We start from the raw sequence: 19,530 nt of genomic DNA on the forward strand, positions 1-19,530 counted from the left end.
CTCAAATTATTACAGCGACTCCATTTTGTAAATTTTTTTATCCTACAAATATATCAGTGATCTGTAATAATCTTTTAACATTTTGCTTGTGTTCAATCACTCATTCATGCTTTTGTTTAAGCTGTGATCTCACGTTGTTCTTTACCTAATTAGGATCAATAAAGATTTGCGGTTTGGCATTATTGTCTGTATGACTTTAAACTGGACTCAAAATTTACTTTATATTGCATGTTTAATACAACAACGAAATGCTTTGGCATTGCAGATTTACCTAACAGGTTTAAAAGTTGAGGTTAAGGCCTCACAGTGTAATTTTACCCTCCTATTACCTTCAAATGTACCAACATCCTTTATCCTTGGGTTTCATTTGACCCCAGCAATTTAAACCTCCAGAAATATCATAATTAAAATTGTTACTTGTGATGCACAATATTAAAATTTCTGGCTGAGGCTGATATCCGATATTAAGATTTCTGGTATCGCCAATAACCGATATTACCGATGTCGATAGTATTTGTTCATGCCGAAAATGACTATAAATAAGCACTGTGAGAACATGATAACTATTCAAAAGAAGCACAAATTAGACCACATAGTCTTCTTTATTACGTAACAAAAGTAAAAAAAACATGTTTTAATATATTTAACGTTCAAGTCCAGGACCATTTAAGTAAAAACATCTGTAATCATCAGCAATATCAAATGTTGACATGAAGGCGCGAATGTTTGACAATCATTGGTTTTTCACGGCTAAGTGTTCATCGGACTGGTACCAATACATAGGAAAAAACACTAATATTGGCCAATACCGATGTGCTCGTTGATGTATCGAGCATCTCTAATTGTTACCCAAGTTTATGTGTAAACAGCCCTTTAAATAAAACTGAAAAAAAATGATGTCAATGACTTATTTAGAGATGTTAAACATTGAATGGGGTCAAATTGACCCCAAAGATAACAGGAGGGTTAAGATGTAAATTTACCTCATTATAGTTACTGTTACCACTAAAGCCTTGCAAAGTAACCTTAAATTTAGGTTCACTTGACTAAAACAAAAATGAGGCTTGACAAAACTATACATGGAAAATGAATCCAAAGATTCCCCATGAGCAAGTGTAAGTTGCAAAATTGGAGGTTTTTAACAGGAAGAAAGCTCCAGCAGCAAAAACCAGGCTCAGATAGAGCAGTCGTCTGTCTCGACTGGTTGGGTTGAGGGTAAGGGACAGTAGACAACAAAGTAGAGATAAAAGCCAGACTGATTGGTGGGACCAGTAGCTGCGGATCAGATCTGTGCAGCCCCAGAGCCAGAAATACCTGCAGAGATGTACAGGGAGAGAGAGAACAGAGAGGATAAACTACCACAGAGAGATGGTACAATGTTAGTAACCTGAGTTTGTGTATATAAACGCATGGAGGAAATGACGAGAATGAACACACCCAGGCCGTGTGAACAGGACAGCTGAGGTGAAAGTATTGGCTAGATGAAAGAACAGGTGGAGCTCTGATGGTAAAGAGTCAAAGAGAAAACAGGAAAATCAGGTTACCGATCAATACAAAACAGAAGTATGAAAAAGAAACTAGTGGACACGGTGCTTCTAAGTCAGAGCTACTGCAAAAACAGTGGCTGTTGGATGAATGAAACAGAGACGATGGTGTTACACGCTTGGATGTTCACCTCAGAGCAGCTTCATGGACTGTCCTGTGGTTTATCAGCCTGTTCTGATTAACTGCAGGGGACATACCTGCATGTTTATGTGCTGTCCATGTTCTCAGTGCACCTTTTTGAATTTTATTTGTCTCACAATGACTTTTTTTTTTGGGGGGGGATTATTTGGTGATGTAGAGGTTTGAGATGTCCTGGTGTTTTATCTGGTTAAGGACTTCTGTATGTTGCTGAATGTCTTTCTTATCTTCTCTTCCCTTATTAACTGTCAGGTCACTACAGCCTCCTGTGATAAATTATTTTAAGCAAATACTTCAACCTTTGGGTAAAGGAAAACGTTCAAATCTACACTGAAGTATTTTTGCCATCTGATTTCCCACCACCAGATGGTGCTAAAAATTGTGTAGCTACATTTGACAAAAAAAACTCTCAGATGTTCCTGGTATTTTTTACAATCATATGAATAAAACGTCTGCGTGTCGCTCGCTACCCCACTTAGATGCTGGCTCACTACCTACAATGTCCTCCTGTTCGCCGAGTTGTTGTTTATTTCTTCCACTGCAGTCAGCACTTCCTCTTTTTAGCCGCCTCAGGATATCATCTCAGTTGACCCACAATAACATATCAGGCCTGGAATAGTCATTGACAGCTCAACCTGCACAAGGCAAAAAATAACTTGTGAGTCCTGAATAATCCACTTGTTAAAAACTCTTTTGATAATTTGTGCAGTGTTTCTTGGGTTTACCATTTGGGCATTTGATTCAATGCATATTACCTTTGGAATATACAACATGCAACAAATCTCTTCTGTTTTTCTTTTTGACCTATGGAGTTCTTGTGGAGTTTTTTCAGAAACATTTTGACCTTTTGTCCACATGCAAATGCCATTTTAGATCGCATAAGACGGAGCTTTAGGTTCTCTAACCAGCTTTTATAGACCTTTGTTTGCAGTTGACATGTAAAACTGGAGTTTCTGGCCTGTAAAATCAGAATTTGTGTTATCTCATTTGTTTTAGAGCCGATTTTGTTCAGTGAAAAAATAGTGTCAGTGCTAACCTTAGTAATAGGATTTTTAAAAAAATGTACAGTTACTGCTCCACTACAAATTGACGAACATGGTCGTCAAATTCAGTCTCCACAGTCCTCATTATGGCATTGGTGGCAGCCCAATGGAACAAGTTTAAGCTTTGTTCCAGGCTTCTACAGGCCAGCATGGCTTTAGGATTAAGGTTATATCACCACCTTTTATTTTGGCCCTTGAAAGCACTTCAGTTGCGTTGTTGAGTTTTAATGTGGACAGGACAGAACCCAATTTTAAAGAATACCTGTCAGGACTCATTCACAGGCATTGCTGTGTTTTGAGGAAGACGACCAAGCTAAAGTTCGTTGCAGGAGAAGACACCTGTTTCCTCTTACGCAACTAGACTGAAATAATGAAGGTCTTGAAAGTAGATTTTGACCAGCGTCAGAATCTGCAAAGCCCCACCGCTTGGCCTCTTATCATTTCAGTCGAGTTTGTGCTTTGGTCGTAACTGCAAACAAACTTTTCGATTTATTGAGGAGAGAGCGGTTGACACAGAGTTAACACCGGAGCTGCTGCTTGATAATGTAGCGCCGGCAGTAATATTTCTAGTGGCACAGCAATAACTGTGACTCAGACTCTGTGTGAGAGGAACAATGAGACCAGACAGGTTTAGTCAAGGCATATGGTGGCAGCTCTTACATTACAATCACGTATAACTACAAAAGACGGCCAATTTTCTCACACTGCATGTTGTGATCGTCGCTGCTGATACACGGCGCCGTCAGCCCAGGCAAGGACACACATTTCAAACTCATCAAACTCCTGAAAAGCTGAAGCTTTCAGAGCGAGTGCAACGAGATGATTCATCCTGAGTCACTGGCAGTGACAGATACTCATGAGTGGGAGCCTTTTAGGTCATCCTATTTTCCCCAAATAAAAGTTTGACATTTGCTGTATTTCAAAGCAAGAGTGTTTGCACCAAAAGCAACAAGAAGAACGCTACGTGAAGAAAAAACGCAGACATGTATTTGGTAGCACATTTATTTTGACACAAAATTCCAAAGTTTTTTGTTGAGTTAAGTAGTGAAGATGTCCAACATGGCAGAATCCAAGTGACAAGAAATGAAAAAGAAAAACCTCAAATGAAAGAAACTTAAATACACCTGCACCTTCTGCAGAAAGCACCAGGATACATTTAAAGACCCTCTCTGGTGAAAATTGAGTTTTGGAATTCTTTCTAACTCGTGTGGCTGGATTAGAATAGCTTTACAGTTTTGAGCAGAGTCATAGGTGAGCTGGTGTGCTTGAGCGAGTTGTGAATGGACACAGAGATCTGCACGTTGTAGAAGAGGCAACGTTGAGTTACGTCTAAGCCATTTTAAGGCAGGAAGAGATTATTTGGATGGAAAATTTTCTAAACACTTTAATACAGAGAGATACAGTCGTCCTCAAATGTATTCATACCCTTCCATTAAAGAAAAGGCAAAAATCACAATAGTCACTCAAATGACTAGAAACTGAAAAAAGTAATAATAAATGAAAATTTGCTAAATTATAATTTAGTGAAATAAGACATTGATCTTGAATTGTGGTTCAAAAGACTAATTTTAAAAAAACTGTCCCGGACAAATTAGAGCACTTTGCTGATTAGCAGTGGACCAAAGCCAAAACACCTGTCAACAGGTGCAGAAGTCTGACTGAGAGTTACAGAAAACACTTGATTGCAGTGATTGGCTCAAAGGGTTGTTCAACAAAATATGAGTTTACAGGTCCCATCATGCTTATTTGCTTGTGTTTTTTGTTGTTGTTTTTAAAAAAAAAAAAATTCTGTCGAACCACAATTCAAAAGCAATGTCATGATTTTCATTATATGTTTTATTTATTATTACTTTTGTCAATTTCAACTTATTTCAGTGACAGATGTTTTTTTCCTTCTTTAATGGGAGGGTATTTATAAATTTGAGGACAACTGTAGGATTTTAAGGGTTTAATCGACCAGAGAGGATCTTTAAAAATATGACAGCATCTCACTGTTTGGATTTTACATCTGAGTATGCATCGGAAATCTCTACACGATACAAAATCAACTCGATATCTATGATGACATAAAAATGTTTGTGTTTTCATATCGACAAATATCATGTTAACAAATACCATCAACACTCAACTTTGGCTTCATAATAAGCGACGATGATTTCAACAACACAACAACACGGCTGACAATAACTCCCTCACACATGCGTACAACACACTGAAGAGCTGCAGGTAGAATTGCACAAAGATACCCTCAAGTTACACCACATTTTGCAGTAATATTAATCTGAACTACTCCACACACAGTCACATAAAGATACTGCTAAATAACCTGCCGTCTCGTAGCTGCAGGAGGAAAAGGAGAACACTTTGTTTTTCGCGGGAGACAAACAGTCTTGAGTTGTCCTGAATCAACAGGGTTTGACGTTTTTTGTTTTTTTTTCCTGGCAAAGTAGTTCAGCTGTACCAACGTGGGCTTTTGTTAATTCTTCGTTTCTTGGCGTTACAAAATAAAATCAGTACAAATATAGAGTAAATACTATCTTCAGAAGAAGAAGTAAAACAGTCCTTTGCAGTCAAAACTCGAGCGAGGTAACAGTCTTATATCAGGCCTTGGCCTACAGTGGCAATGAGGGCAGAGTTTGGGCACGTTGTCTGCACATACTAGCTGCTGACAAGGCGAAACAAATCAAACTTGCTCTTTATACACTGAACTCAGACAAGATTGGCTTCAATTAGAAATCAGTCGGGAGAAAAGTAGCCCCAGTTTATGCCCCTGGTGTTATTAGAGCCATGAGAGTGTGTATGTGTGTGTGTGTGTGTGTGTGTGTGTGTGTGTGTGTGTGTGTGTGTGCTGATTACAGATCATGTTGTAAATCTTTTGTCTAATGAATCAATGTGTAATTAGTACGAAATGAATCAGCCGCTGCAGTGTTGGGATTCAAACAGTTTAAAGTGAGAGTCAAGAAGCAGAAGATTTTCAAACAAAGAAGTTTGAAAGAAGCTCAAAAAACAGGCCTCCACAGGTTTACTACAATTTTCACAACTACACAAGAGCACTTTCAGAATACTCGAACCTTTGTCTCTCCACCTGGATAAAAAATACAAATAAAAGAGAGATCTTTTCCTAAATTGCAAATTAAAATATATACCCCATTGCTTGCTACTGTACAGGAGAATTATCGACAACTTGTGTTTTTTATCAGTGTTAAATAACATGAACCTGAGCAGGCTCCATCCACATGAGCTTAAAAGAGTTCATAAAGAATTTATAAAGGCCAGATCCAGAATTCTGCTCATACATTTATAAACACAACAGCAAATAGCCCAGAGCAAGGAAAATAAATGAGAAGATCAGGTTTTCTGACCTCCGTGTCTAAATAAAGAATATGAGAAATACTCTCAAAACAAGTTGTGTATAATATACATGTGCCCGTGCTGCTAAACTGGAGTAACTCATTTTGCATATTAGTTAGAAGGCAAAGGTAAGCACATTAAACTAAAACAACTGTTCTTTGTTAATCATTTGTATGTCAGATTATATCTGTTGTTTTGTTGTTGTTGTTTTAGATATTATACGCACTGAGAGTCCAAATTCACTGTAGTAAGTACAGTACAAAATAAAATGCAACATAGTTTGTAATTCGCCCAAATCACACGTCACATTGTTTTCCTCCTAAAAATTTCTGAAGCTACCAACATGAACTGCCACCGAAAGATACAAGTTCTACATTTCTCCGCCATTTTTCAAACTTTGCTTTGCAACTTGAAAACAAGATGATGCATCCTACGAGGTCTATCCTCCAATACAAACCTAAAATAAAGAAATGTACAGTTAAGTCACTACAGACTCTTCATACATAAGATGTTGCACATCTTGAGTACCAAAGGTCAAATATATGTCTTATTTTGTACAGGAGAAAATAATATATTGAAAAATATTACAATGCATATGTTTTCAATGATTAGTTCATGCATGTATTGTTAAACTTTACGTGGAATCAGTTTGCAACTCAGGAAATGGTTCACAAATCTTTTATATCACACAGTGGAGGTTTATTTTTATCCAGATGGAAAGAAAGGAAAAGTCTTTGACAAATCTGTGAATTTCTTCAGCAAATATCCAGGTTTTTTTTTTTTTTAAAGATCTGCAGGTATTGTTCTGTCACAAACATCGATGCTTATCTCTGTGAATCAGAGGTAATATTAATACACAAGACACAAACTGGGGCTAACGTGAAACCGGATAATCTGAGTTTGCACTTGGGAGAAACCTTAAGCCAAAGGCATTTAAAATGCTGTGTTTTTACAATCAAGGGCCTCTGCCCAGCACAGCTCATGGATCAGTAACAAAGAGGTAAATGTCTTTTTTCACAACAGTTTGTTTCCTATCAACCAGCATCAACTAGAATAAGGAAAAAAGTGTGAATACTATTGCTAAATACTATTTTTGCAAGTCTCACATGTACTGTCTATGTTTTATAAAGAGACTGCTAAGCACTGTTAGAAAACATTTTAATTTACAACTATTCACAATTTAAAGAAAACACACGCACACTCACATATTGGTAATAAACTAGAGAAAGCCTAACAGAAAATCCGTTTTCATCTAGGCACCATATACTTTGATCAACATCATACAGTAGCTGAAACTAATGAAAATGAAAACAATGACTGTCCAGCCTTTAGCCTAAAAAAATGTACAGCTGCCAAAAGGCTTTTATGTTGATATGTGTCCGTCAGAGCATCAGTGCGCTCTGAGACAGACTGGTGAGTCACCGCACAAGAGCTTTGAACAGAGATGATCAGACGGCAAAATGACCTTCGTAACAAAACCAAACTGCAACACAAACCTCGCAATCCCTAGACTCACATATGAAGGTACAAATTAACACATCTTTGTCCTTGACAAATAGAGCGAACTGTGGTGAAGTTTTCTGTCCACGGAACTGTAAATTAGTTGAAAGCTTTGCCTTCAGGCATTAGACAATTAAGTCAGCTTTGCAGCGAGGACACAGCAAAGTGGCCTCCAGTCAGCAAACTACAGAGACGCTTGTCTCATAACAACTACAGCAAGACAAACATGTACAAAAAAATGTGATCAGAGACGTTCTCTTTCTAAACTCGTTCTATTCTCAAGTACATTTTGTACTGACAATTAATTACAAGAGAGTACATGTGTGCTATTCCTATGACATACTGTGACCAGGACCAACTAACTCGACTTAATCCTTGGATGCACAGAGCATCGAACCACTGGGCCCACGGAGGCAGAGAATAAACTTTAGAGACAGACGCTGTGCACATAAAAAAAAAAAAAACCAGGATCAACCAGGATGCATTTAGAGAAAACCAGTCCAAGGGACGACACGTTAAGCCAGAGCAATATTCTAAAAAGATTCTGCTCTGTGACTTTGAACCCTCACGTCACACTTTTTACACCTCTGATTTTTAACAAGCATTACTCAACGCAGACAGACATCACAATGGGCACTTCTTTTCAAAAGTGTCTTCTCAAAGCCCACACCCGGCAGATTGTATTGCCTTGCTGCAGTTTCGGACACTTTCCCAGAGGTTTTTCAGTCAAGCATCATGCTATAAAAATTCTCTGTAAACAGTTTAAGTGTATTTTTTGTTGTTGCAATGCATAACCTTTTACATTCATAATCAGTGACGAGATTAAGCTTAAAGTGTCTGCCTTGTAAAAACTCAACAGTCCGTCCATGGAGGAGTCAGATTCACGTTGCCTTGCAAAAATGGCAACGAGGAACAAGTTGAAACACATTGAATCCAAAGTCAAACAGTCAGGTAATTATACAGTATATTCATATAACAGTATGAAACAACAACGTATTACCATAATGCCATTGTAAAGCTTTGCCACCCACACGCTTCAATCAACGTTTTTCACCCCTTTTCACGAAGGAAGCAAAATAAGACACAATGTATTTAACAGTGACACACTGAATCAATCAAACAGTTGCGTTTTGCCGTTATTTCCACTGATAAATGGAGGAAAGGAGGCTGGTGAAAGCAAAGAAAGAAAGAAAAACCCTGCAGCAAAAATACAACCATTACTTTTCAACATTTCAACATTTGTGAAACTGAGTTCAAAAGATAGAAATCTAGAAAGTAAAACTATTTAAGGGGATCCAAACACCCTTGTACTGGAGCTGCTCTTTTGAGAATGAAATTTTCCACAATCTGGTTTGAGGAACCTTCAGTTAATGATAAACAGTCTTGTTTTTTTAGATGCTGATTAAACTGGGATGACAGGAGTGAAGTGAGGCAGTGATTCCCAACCGTTTTTTTTTATGGTATTCCCCCTTAAATTGAAATAATATTTTCTTGTGGCCCCATCACACATTGCATGTCAACGAGTTGTGATTTTTTTTTTTTTTTTAGAAAGGACTAATTCTCACTTCTTAGTTTGTTCTATGTGAATCATTTCTTAATGCCGAAAGAGATAAAAACAGAATTTTCATTTTCAGATTATAGAAAAGTCTGATTACTTTTTCCTATAGTTTTGAAAAGTGGAACCATACTTTTCTTCTCATGACTTGTGTTGTCACACCCTAAATGTGTTCTTACCTGCAGGTTGGGAACCACCGACGCAAGGCGTTCTATGTGTAAGAGCTAAAATGCTACTTTGAGAACAATGTTGCATCACACAGAAAAGGGGGAAAGAGGATTAAGTGGAGTAAAAGTGGGTTTGGTTGGTGTGCAGTGCATGTGTTTCAGTATGTATGCAGGTATTTGCAAAGCAGCTGCTTTGAAAAAAGAGAAAGCACAATTAATTAATTAGCATTTTGTAGAAAAAAATATGCCATCTCCCAAACCTCATACCAAATAAAGTAACTATGAATAATAAAAGAAAACTTTCAGGAGTCGGGTTCCCTTCGAATTTCTCCAAACAAAATACAGAGACACCAAAAAACTCCATTACTCATCCTGTTCCTCTGCTTCCAACCACTACAGTAAAAGGATCCTCAAGACTTTTCTTCAGTGATTCTACTTTTCACCTACTAGTCTTGATCTACAAGTAAGCTGTCGAGCATAAATATGTCACTTTTCCCTCTTGTTTCACAACACCTCCCATCTGGTCACCTTACGAGGACTCCACAGTGACGATGGCCTCGCCGCTCTTGTGGATGACGGCGGACGACGATGAGACGTGGCCACGCTGCTCCGCACAGTTCTCCACGACAGGCGAGTGCACGGCGGCCTTCGTTCGGTGGGAACAGTCCACACTGTCATGCAACATGTCTGCTTTTTCCCCCTCCTTCACAACCTCTTTCCCTCCTTTACTAAAGTGGCCTTTCTGCCTCTCCTCTTCCTCCCGTTCTTCTCTCTTCACATGGCAGCGACACACCTCGATGCCTGAGTCACCTGTTAGTCGTCTATGCCGGAAATGATCCTCCTCCTCGTCATCTTCTTCCTCCTCTTCTTCCTCTTCTTTTTTCTGCTCCTCTTTGTTGCTGCGATGCACGAAAACAGCCACGTTTGGCGAGAATAGGGCCTGTTTAGGGGGAGATGGTCTGGGATGGTCCGGATCACAAGGTGAGGTTCCTTCCTGTGCTTTCGGAGTGCCCACGGCTCCAAGAGGGTCTGCGGAAACAGGAGGATGCACTTGACCAGGAGGGATGAAAGATAACAGGACAAGAGGAGAGAGCGGAAGGCGTGAAGAGTGTGAAGGACGAGAGTGTAAAGGGAGAGACAGTGGCGGAGCTGGAGGTGAGACTCCTTCACTGCTATTAGAGGAACATCTCTGCACTGGTATGACGTCTGGAGTGGCCGCAGGTATCACATCAGGTGGAACTTGCGATGGAGGAGGTGGGGGGGACGTCGGCGTGAAGCCAGCCCCGACTCTCGGCATGACGGCAAAGTCGCCTCCTGCTTCACTGGGCGTGGACATGTGGCTGCTGTCGTACGTCTCGTCTGTCACCTGCACAGAGAAGGAGGTGCTGGACGGGGAGGTGAGGGAGCATGACTCACAGGAGCAGCTGGTGTAGTTGTCGGAGCTCTGGGAGGAGGTCAAGCCGCTTGGGCCGGGGCCCAGGTAGGGAGGACAGGGGTGACGGTGGTGGTGATGATGGGGGTAAGAGGAGCCGGGACCCCCTGTGGTAGCTCCTTGTAAAGCAAAGACGGAGCTGTAAGGTGGCGGAGGAGTGCTGGGCTGCGCAGCCACCTCTTCGTAGGAGGGCAACTTGAAGGAAGCCAGAAAACCTGCGACAGAAGAAGCATTGACTCAGATGCAGATTCTGCTACGTTGCTTACTACAATCAGGCTGGCAATTCATTTTTAATGATTGATTTACTGGATCATGTTATATTTAGCAGAGTTTAATTATTAAACATTTTTGTTGATGTAATTTTATTGTGTTTGGTGTAATAGCAATGCTGTCCTAATAGGTGAAAATAACTGCTGTAATGTTGCAATGCACTGTATGTAGAGTATACAAACACTATTATTGTTGTTAATGTAAAAAACTAAAACAAAACAAGAGTGGAGACATATGCAAGACATGTGCAAGGTCTGGAAAATTTGTTTCAGTAAGTATTTAAAAAGAAAAAAGAAACAATTTGAAAAAAGCTCAAAACACAGTTTGAAATGCATACTGTCTTTAAAAGAAGTTGCCAAAAGTCTACCATTTATCAGAGCCTGAATTAACCAAATATAACCTTAAAATTGTGATATTTTGATATAATTTGTTTCATTTAAGAATTTGCCAAACACACACACACACACACACACACACACACACACACACACACACACACAAAACAACAACAACAAACAAACAAAAAAGAAAAAAAATGCACTGCTTGAGTGAACCAAGAAGCTTTGGCTGACTCAGCGGTCAGTCAAGTCACTAAAATTCAGGGACTATTTAGCTGAACTGGATTGAACTGCAGGATGTGTTAACACAGAGCAGACATTAAAAAATAAGTATATTAAGTCATCATGTTTGTTTTTTTTGTTTTGTTTTTTTTAATGTAAATTAAATATTCTAACACAGTTAACATCTTTTTTTATCTTCAACTTTTAACTGTGTCCTATTGCACAGAGGACATTTATAAGCGCTCTCTAATTCTAGCCACAGGTGCAGAAATGTATGCGTGTTACATGTGACAAGAGCAAAAACCATCCAGAAACATTTGGAGTTCAGAGTATTTAACCTGTTTTAGAACTGCACTGAAATGAACGTACTGAGGTCCAGCATTGAGGAAGGGTAGTTGCAGGCTCCGTTATAGGCGATCAGATTGATTTCTCTCTGTCTCTGCTGCTGTTGGATTCTCAGCTTGGCCCGGCGGTGGCGGTAAGCACAGAAACAGCTGAACAGGATCAGCACCGTCCACAACAGCCAGAACCCTGCAGTAAACAGGAAACGAAGCCAGCGCTCATCGTTATGAAAAGAAACAAACATTCTGGTCTGAATTACTTGTCAGACCTACACAGATTACACAGAAGCACAAACTGTTACAAAAACACAATATCAGTGGGTTTTGGACGTTTTATCCCATTTCATACAAATGATTTTTGCTTCACATTACTGCTGTTCATTTTCCAAAGCACACCCTGAGAATGCACTAACATGAATGATGGTTTTGAGCTGTTCAACCATAAATGTTCTGCAGTGATCTGACCATGAAAATCTTCAAGTTTCAAATATCATGATGTTTGTTTTTAATACTAGACCAACTTCAACTACATGGCATTGCAGCCTGTGATCTAAAACAGCTGTTAGGTATCTCCTAATGTTCTTCATTCATGGCAGTGTTTAATTCAAGGTTATTTTGTAAAAAACAAACAAAAAAACAAACAATGAAAATGGTGAAAAGAAAGATTTGTAAAGGGAGATGAGAAAACCCAAATTTTGCCTATATACGACCTTTATCTAAATCTAGGCCTAACTGTTGGCATATTTACAATGTCACAGACATACGTAGGTCTTAGTAAAAAAAAAAAAAAAAAATAGTAAAAAGCTTCCAGAAAAGCAGTTAAACACTTCAGACATGAAACCTATTCAGGACTTCCATGTTGCCATCCATAGAAGGTCATGTGCAAAAGTAATGTAAAAGTAATGTGCAAAATATCTGTCGGTATTTACTATAGACGTTTATACTATGTGAAATAAATTCTCTGATAAGTTGAGTTCCAAATGCATGACAAATGTCCCTCTTATTATATTAAAAAAAGAATCTTCAAAAAAAAAACAAAAAACAATACCTATCAACTAAGCCACATGGTCTGGGGTCCAAAAGACCCCAAAGGTCCTGAATAGGGTTAACAAAGATGTAATTTTGACCATATGATAGTTCTATGAGCTAGAAACACTACATCTTACTAAAAAGCAATTTTAGTAACAGAGATGTGGAGGGAGATGAAGATTTCACAACTAACTGGTTGACCGTGTAGCGTGTAAATGATCTGGACCGTCTCCCTGACTCAATTTCCTGTTAAGATTCTTTTCACACAGAGTGAGTTGTCTGCAGATTCTGGTGGGACACATACAGTCAAAATAACAATCACAAGGCAAAAATAATTCTACAACCTGTTCTAAATATTTAAAGGTAATGTAAGAAAATGTTTCACTTGATGTGTCAGTGATTCATGGTCCTGTCCACAGTGACACAGTGGAGAAGAAGTCAGTCAGGTGACTCACACCAGAGTTCATAATAGTAGGTACAGCAGCCCGTCTCTCCGCAGCAGTGTCCTGTTTCACACAGGTAACCTGGACTGTTGTTTACTCCAGGACAGTACTTGGGACTGACTACAGGCTGGCTACCAGAACTGCCGTGAGGTTTCACCACCTAGTGGGAAAAATACCACATTGCAATGTAAAAACAGTGAAAAAAAAAACAACATTACTAAACATTTCTTCTTTATGATTTCCCTTTCTAGATTTTTTCACAGCATTTAATCAAAACATAAGGTGAGGACAGAACAGGAGAGACTGATGCTAATCTTTTAACCAAGACGGGGTCATGAGCTCCCCGTGTACACGACTCACTCAAAGTCACATGATCGCAACTGAACCTTCTCAATAAGATATAGGTACCTCCTAATGGTGAACATGAGAGAAAGTTGAAAATTTCAGGAAAAACTAGTGGGTGGATTTTAAAGCTAGCGTATCTGAATGTTTGGCCACCTTGCCTAACAAGTCACAAACACCCTGGAATGTGTGGCTATACATTATGCCAGACATACTAGAAAATCTTTCCTTTTTTTTTATACATCAAGCCAATGCAAAGCAACAATTGCACCAATTTGCTGTATTAGTATCCATTTAATGCATACAGTATTCATTCTTCTGGTCTCCACCATCATCTGGAGGGAAATATCTTGCACTTTAGCTTCCCCCTTTTATTTTAACATGGGATAATGATCAATTTAATTTGCCTTTTTAAGAGCAATTTACAAAAAAATAAATAAATAAAAAGTTTTTATTTCAAAGTGAAAATTGATTTCCACAATTAATTAAAACTATAAAATGTAAAACAAATGACTACATAAGTATTTACATCCTTCAAGCTAGTGTTAAATAGATGCAGCTTTGGCCACAATTACAGCTTTGATCCTACATGGATAGGTCTCAGTCACATTACACATCTGGCACATCTGCATTTACCCCACTCTTCTTTGCAAAACTGCCTCAGCTCAGTAAGGTTACATGAGGATCTTAAGTCAAAAGCCCATTTCAAGTCCAGTTACAAATTATGTATTGGATTGAGGTCACATTCATGGTTGTCTTTGAACCATTTCTGTGTCGCTTTCGTTGTATGCTTTGGGTCAATCTGTTGCTGGAAAACAAATCTTCATCAAAGTTACAGTTGTCTTGCAGACAGCATGAACTTCTCCTCCAGTATTTTCCTATACTTTACTATATTTAATTTACACTCTACCTTTACAAGCTTTCTAGGGCCTGCTGCCGAAGACTATCCAACATCATGATGCTACCACCGCCATGCTTCGCAGTTGGGATGGCGCGTTTGTGATGATGTGCAGTGGTTGGTGTCCACCAAACATAGCATCTAGTCAATATTGAAAGAACCTTTATTCAATTCAGAGTCTCCCACATGACATCTGGTGAACTCCAGTAATGTATATTTTGACACGCTCACATAAAGATTTGATTGTTAAAAAACCCAATCAACACTCTCTTCCATCTCAGACGTTGAAGCTCTTTCAGAGGTATCATTTGTGTTGTGGTGGCCTACTTCAGTCATCTCTTTCTTTCACAGTGACAGTCAGGAGTACTGATTCAAAGACAGTGACTGGACCTTCCAGATACTGGTGTCTTTATACTCAAATGATTTGAGACACATCAACCAATCAGACCAATCAACTGCATCTGTGTTAAATCAGGTGAGTCGCTTTAATATTTAAGCAATCAATTATTTTACATTTTATATATACAACTAATTGGCATTACTTTGTAAAAATCGGTTTTCATTTTGACATGAAAGACTCTTCTTTGTAAATTCTCATCAATAAATTCAAATTAAATTGACCATGGTTTCATGTTGAATGACAATAAAATGGAAACACAAGGGGGTGAACACCTTTTACAGGCACTGTATGTTCAATAGCTAGTAGCACCTGTCTTCCTGCTGCTTGGTTCTGGGAGACTTTTTCAGAGCTTTGTGCTAAAAAAGGTGTTTACTGCAGGATTGATGTGAGCCTGAATGTCAACTAGGTAAACTAAACCAACTCAAGCAGTAAAGCAGGAGGCTGAAAAACCAAACGAATGAGCTGAAAGTCGCTCAAATCCTTTTAGAGCGTATGGCGTCCTGATTAACTCTCTACCTTGGTTGCATTGATGCATTCATCTTTTTCATTTAGGTGCAGCAGCTCATAACTGACAAATATCTAAAATTCGTCACAGATGGGCTTCTGGCTTGTGTTGTTATGAAGAGGACGCCGTGATACATATAAACAAAAAGCATCATGTAACTGGCCACTCCAACAGGAGAGCAGAACAAAAGGGCCGGGAACATGCATTGACAATGGGTGTGGAGCTAGCAGCAGGGACTAGCGGTCGGTCTGATACTGACTGGTCAACAGTGCGTTCATAATTGCTGGGGGTCCACTTGCCAGCACCTCCCAGGCAAAACAATGCGCTGCCCCCTCCCCAAGCCCAAAGTGACCTGACACCCCACATGATGTTGCTCAGTCATAGGGCATCAACAGTGTTTACTACCGACATATCATATATGAGATAACACTATGTGACAGCAGCAAACAGCCAGAGCACTGCACGTTAGAAAATCACCAGGATGTTATAACACCCACAAAGCAAATAAAGGAAAAAAAAAGTCCAAAAAGACACACTTTGTATTTCATTAGTGTCGAACTGAGAAATAGTAAGAAAAAAAAAAATTCAGCTAAACCAGCATGAACAAATGTCACTAAAATATGGAGTAACTCTGCCTGTACCCAAAATATCAAGCAGCTAAAATAGAACACCAAACTGCAGTGACTCAATCTCGTGGGCCAAACACAAACTATAGAAACACCTGTGACTCAAAGCGCACAGCAGCAATAGTTTAACAGACCAAAACGACAGAAATGGCGGCACTCTAGAGCTCCGAGAGTCATCATTTTCTATGAATTCCTCGCAACCGTTTTCATATTACATGCCGCACATTTAACCCGTTGTGAACAGAAAAACATTGGTTACCGACGCTTTAAGATTATTTTGTCAGATGACGGCATGTTTGACGGCAGCTACAGGTTTAAGATTAGGTCTGAAAATAAAATCTCCCACCTTATTAATTGTACTCATGTCAATCTCCTTCACAGGCACCTAAAATGAGAAAAGAAAAAACTCTGTGAGAGAGTGAAGAACTAAAGCCCACACATTAAATATTTGACACATCATAAAAAGCCATTACATTTCACTGCTTTGGGAGAAGGGTCAAGACGAGCTCAGAAGCAAAACTATGAAGCGCAATAATAATGCAGCGAGAAGATGTTGCTAAATCTATTGTGTACATAGTTACCACACATGAGACTCAGAAGTGCTAACAAATAAGTATGCATTGCCATAGCAACCACTGAGAAAATGGCTTTAAGGCTTTCTACCAACGTGGACAGTGTTTTATATTATCCAGCGGTGCAAAATGGTTAGTTGTGGTTAAAGGTTGAGCTCCCCTACCGTAGCATCTTCGGTTGCATCCAACCCATGCAGGGACATAGTCATCTGACAAAAAAACAGAGAGAGACAACAGTTAGGACGGAGCAGCAGAGATGAATGCCATGACGTGGACGGCGAGAACAAGCAACAGATCTGCCGTGCACTTATTATTATAATAATCAAGCATAACAAAGAGGCCACTAAGGGCCCATTTTCCAGTCAGAAGCCGCTGGCTGCCACGCTCCTGGATCTTCAAGGAGATGGGAAGGTCAGCGCCTTTTTAACAAAACCTATTTCTCCTCAGCTGGAAGAAGTAGCAGCAGGCAGAAGGCACCAATTACCAAACACCTCTCTCTCTGTGCTCTCTTCCTCGTTTCTGTCAAATACACTCATGCCTGCAAAATGAGCATGTCTGACATTGTGATAAATATTTAAAAAAAAAAAAAAAAAGGTATATATATATCACAGATTGTAACCACCAATTATTTTTAGTACTGCATAGTCCGCTGACGATATAACAAGTTAATACTGTAAAATGCTACAAAGAAAAACATTCAACACATATTCTAAAAGTCCAGGAAGAGATGTTTAAATATCCTGTTTTGTTTGACCAGCAGTTCAATTCATTCTTCCAAAAAACTACAAATCCAACATTTAAGAAGGTGAAATCAATGAATGTTTGGCATTTTTGATTGATAGATAACCCAATCAGCAAGTAAGTTATCAACTGACAGCATTCTCAAAACACCTGGCCAATTTAAAAGATTTGTAAAATTTAGACAGATTTGGGATGATTATATTTTACACCATTACCTGATCATATATATATGATTTGTGTCTGAAGATGATCTGCAGTGGAATTTAGTACTATATGTTCATTTAGCCAAAATTTCATGGGTGTCACTGATGCCCCTGTAAATGTCACGCAGGCCTGCTGCATGCAGTAAAATCGAAAAATGTCAGCGTGTGTGCTGGTTGTGGGGCCGCTGTAAAAACAATGTGAAGACACTGGGGGCTCAGCAAACCTGCAGCCATGTAAATGAGACCTCTTTTGTTAACAAATGGCTTCTGGTTATGTGGTCAGCATGGGGAACAATGTTGGCTCTAGACTGCAGTGTGTGTGTGCGTGTGTGTGTGTGTGTGTGTGTGTGTGTGTGCACAACACATGCCATTGCAGGCGCTATTTACCAGAATCAGAATCAGAACTACTGTCTGTTCACAAAGTACCCAATATAAGGGATCTAAATTTCATAAAGCTGCTAACTTTAACACGCTGAACGAGTGACAACAGAAGCTTAGTTAGCAAAGACACACTCATATTTAATATCCTTTACTGTAGTAATCATACACAACTGTGCAGTAGTGTGTAGCATACACCTCATAACCACCTGATGCATCCACAGGTTCATTAGCAGCACACAGAACAACACTGGTGAAAGAGCAACATCGAATCAAGGACACACAGGCTTCAAACAAGCAACCAGCACTGCAGCATGCAGAGGAAATGAATAACTCAAGTTTTCTGGTTTCAAACAGAGCTGCGTGACCAAGAACACGTCAGCTTCGCAGGTCGTGTAATTATGGGAATTATTTAAAATAGTATACATGGAGGAATGTTAACATTCTTTCCCACAGAACATGTTTTCAATTTAACATAAGAGGTCAAAGCGCTGTAATCTGCACAGGCTGAAAAATAACTTTTTTTTCCCCATTAATTGATAGTTTTTAGGCACGTTTCACTTAACACCAGGGATACATGATTTTGGATTTTCTTCTGATATGCTAATATTTTCCAACTCTTTTTGGCTGATTGCAGATGCTGATATATTCACATATTTTGTCCACCTCATTGCAGAGAACATTAAGCCTCCCCTGTAGTGGAATTAACATAATATTATGCCTACTCTTATCGTGATGGCCCACTGACAGGTGCAGACATAAAGTACAATGCTTTGCAAATGTGCCATTTACAAGGCAAATAACAAAACTCCTTCCACTTACATATAAAACATGCCAAGTTTATTTTTATGCAACATTTTAGCCCAACAGGGATCACTGGTCTGTCAGTGTTCATAATGAGCCAATGCCCATGATGCATTTAAAAGCCATTAACAGCTGATGCTGATGATGCTGCTGATTTCAGATTGACGCGATCTTATTTATAATTTGTATCTTCTTTCTGCCCCCGCAACCCTAATGAGGATTAAGCGGTGTATAGATAATGGATGGATGGATGGATCTTCTTTCTGCTGTTAACTAGAGCTACATCAGAGATTCTGCAGTGTTTTTTTTTCTTTAAAAAAAGCATAAACCTCCACCGATATTGTCCAACAATAAATCTCTGTCATATCCTACAAATATAGCCTCAGGTACCTCATAACTGAACTAATCTACACTGTTATGAAAGTCAGAGTCACGAGGGGTAATGTTCTGTCATAAATAACGTCAAGCAGAGTTTCTGTGGTCAGCCCACCACATGGCAGAGGATCAGCACATGAAGTGTGTAAAGTCAAGTCACTCTGGCTTCCCCGAAGACCGCAGACTAACCACAAATGATTTCCACCCAGGGGACCCCAACGGTCTCCACTGCACTGCGAACAAAACTGAGGAGTGTAAGGAAAAAATGATGATATTCATCATTCTGAAAATAGTCATAAAAGCACTATCCAG

At 39.2% G+C, this 19,530-nt stretch overlaps 1 protein-coding gene across 1 annotated transcript; it reads right to left on the reverse strand.

The window, feature by feature from the left end:
- Positions 1–9,828: 9,828 nt before the first annotated feature.
- On the reverse strand, positions 9,829–16,524 carry LOC103361423 (WW domain-binding protein 1). Its single transcript, XM_008287502.1, has 5 exons — positions 16,492–16,524; positions 13,387–13,534; positions 11,931–12,092; positions 10,495–10,946; positions 9,829–10,071 (listed from the first exon to the last, which is right to left on the reverse strand). The coding sequence occupies exons 1-5, from the start codon at positions 16,507–16,509 to the stop codon at positions 9,829–9,831; spliced, it is 1,023 nt and encodes a 340-aa protein (XP_008285724.1). The 5' UTR covers positions 16,510–16,524.
- Positions 16,525–19,530: the final 3,006 nt, after the last annotated feature.

This window comes from Stegastes partitus, unplaced genomic scaffold (assembly GCF_000690725.1).
Source record: "Stegastes partitus isolate 25-593 unplaced genomic scaffold, Stegastes_partitus-1.0.2 Scaffold11, whole genome shotgun sequence".
Taxonomy (NCBI): Eukaryota; Metazoa; Chordata; class Actinopteri; family Pomacentridae; genus Stegastes; species Stegastes partitus.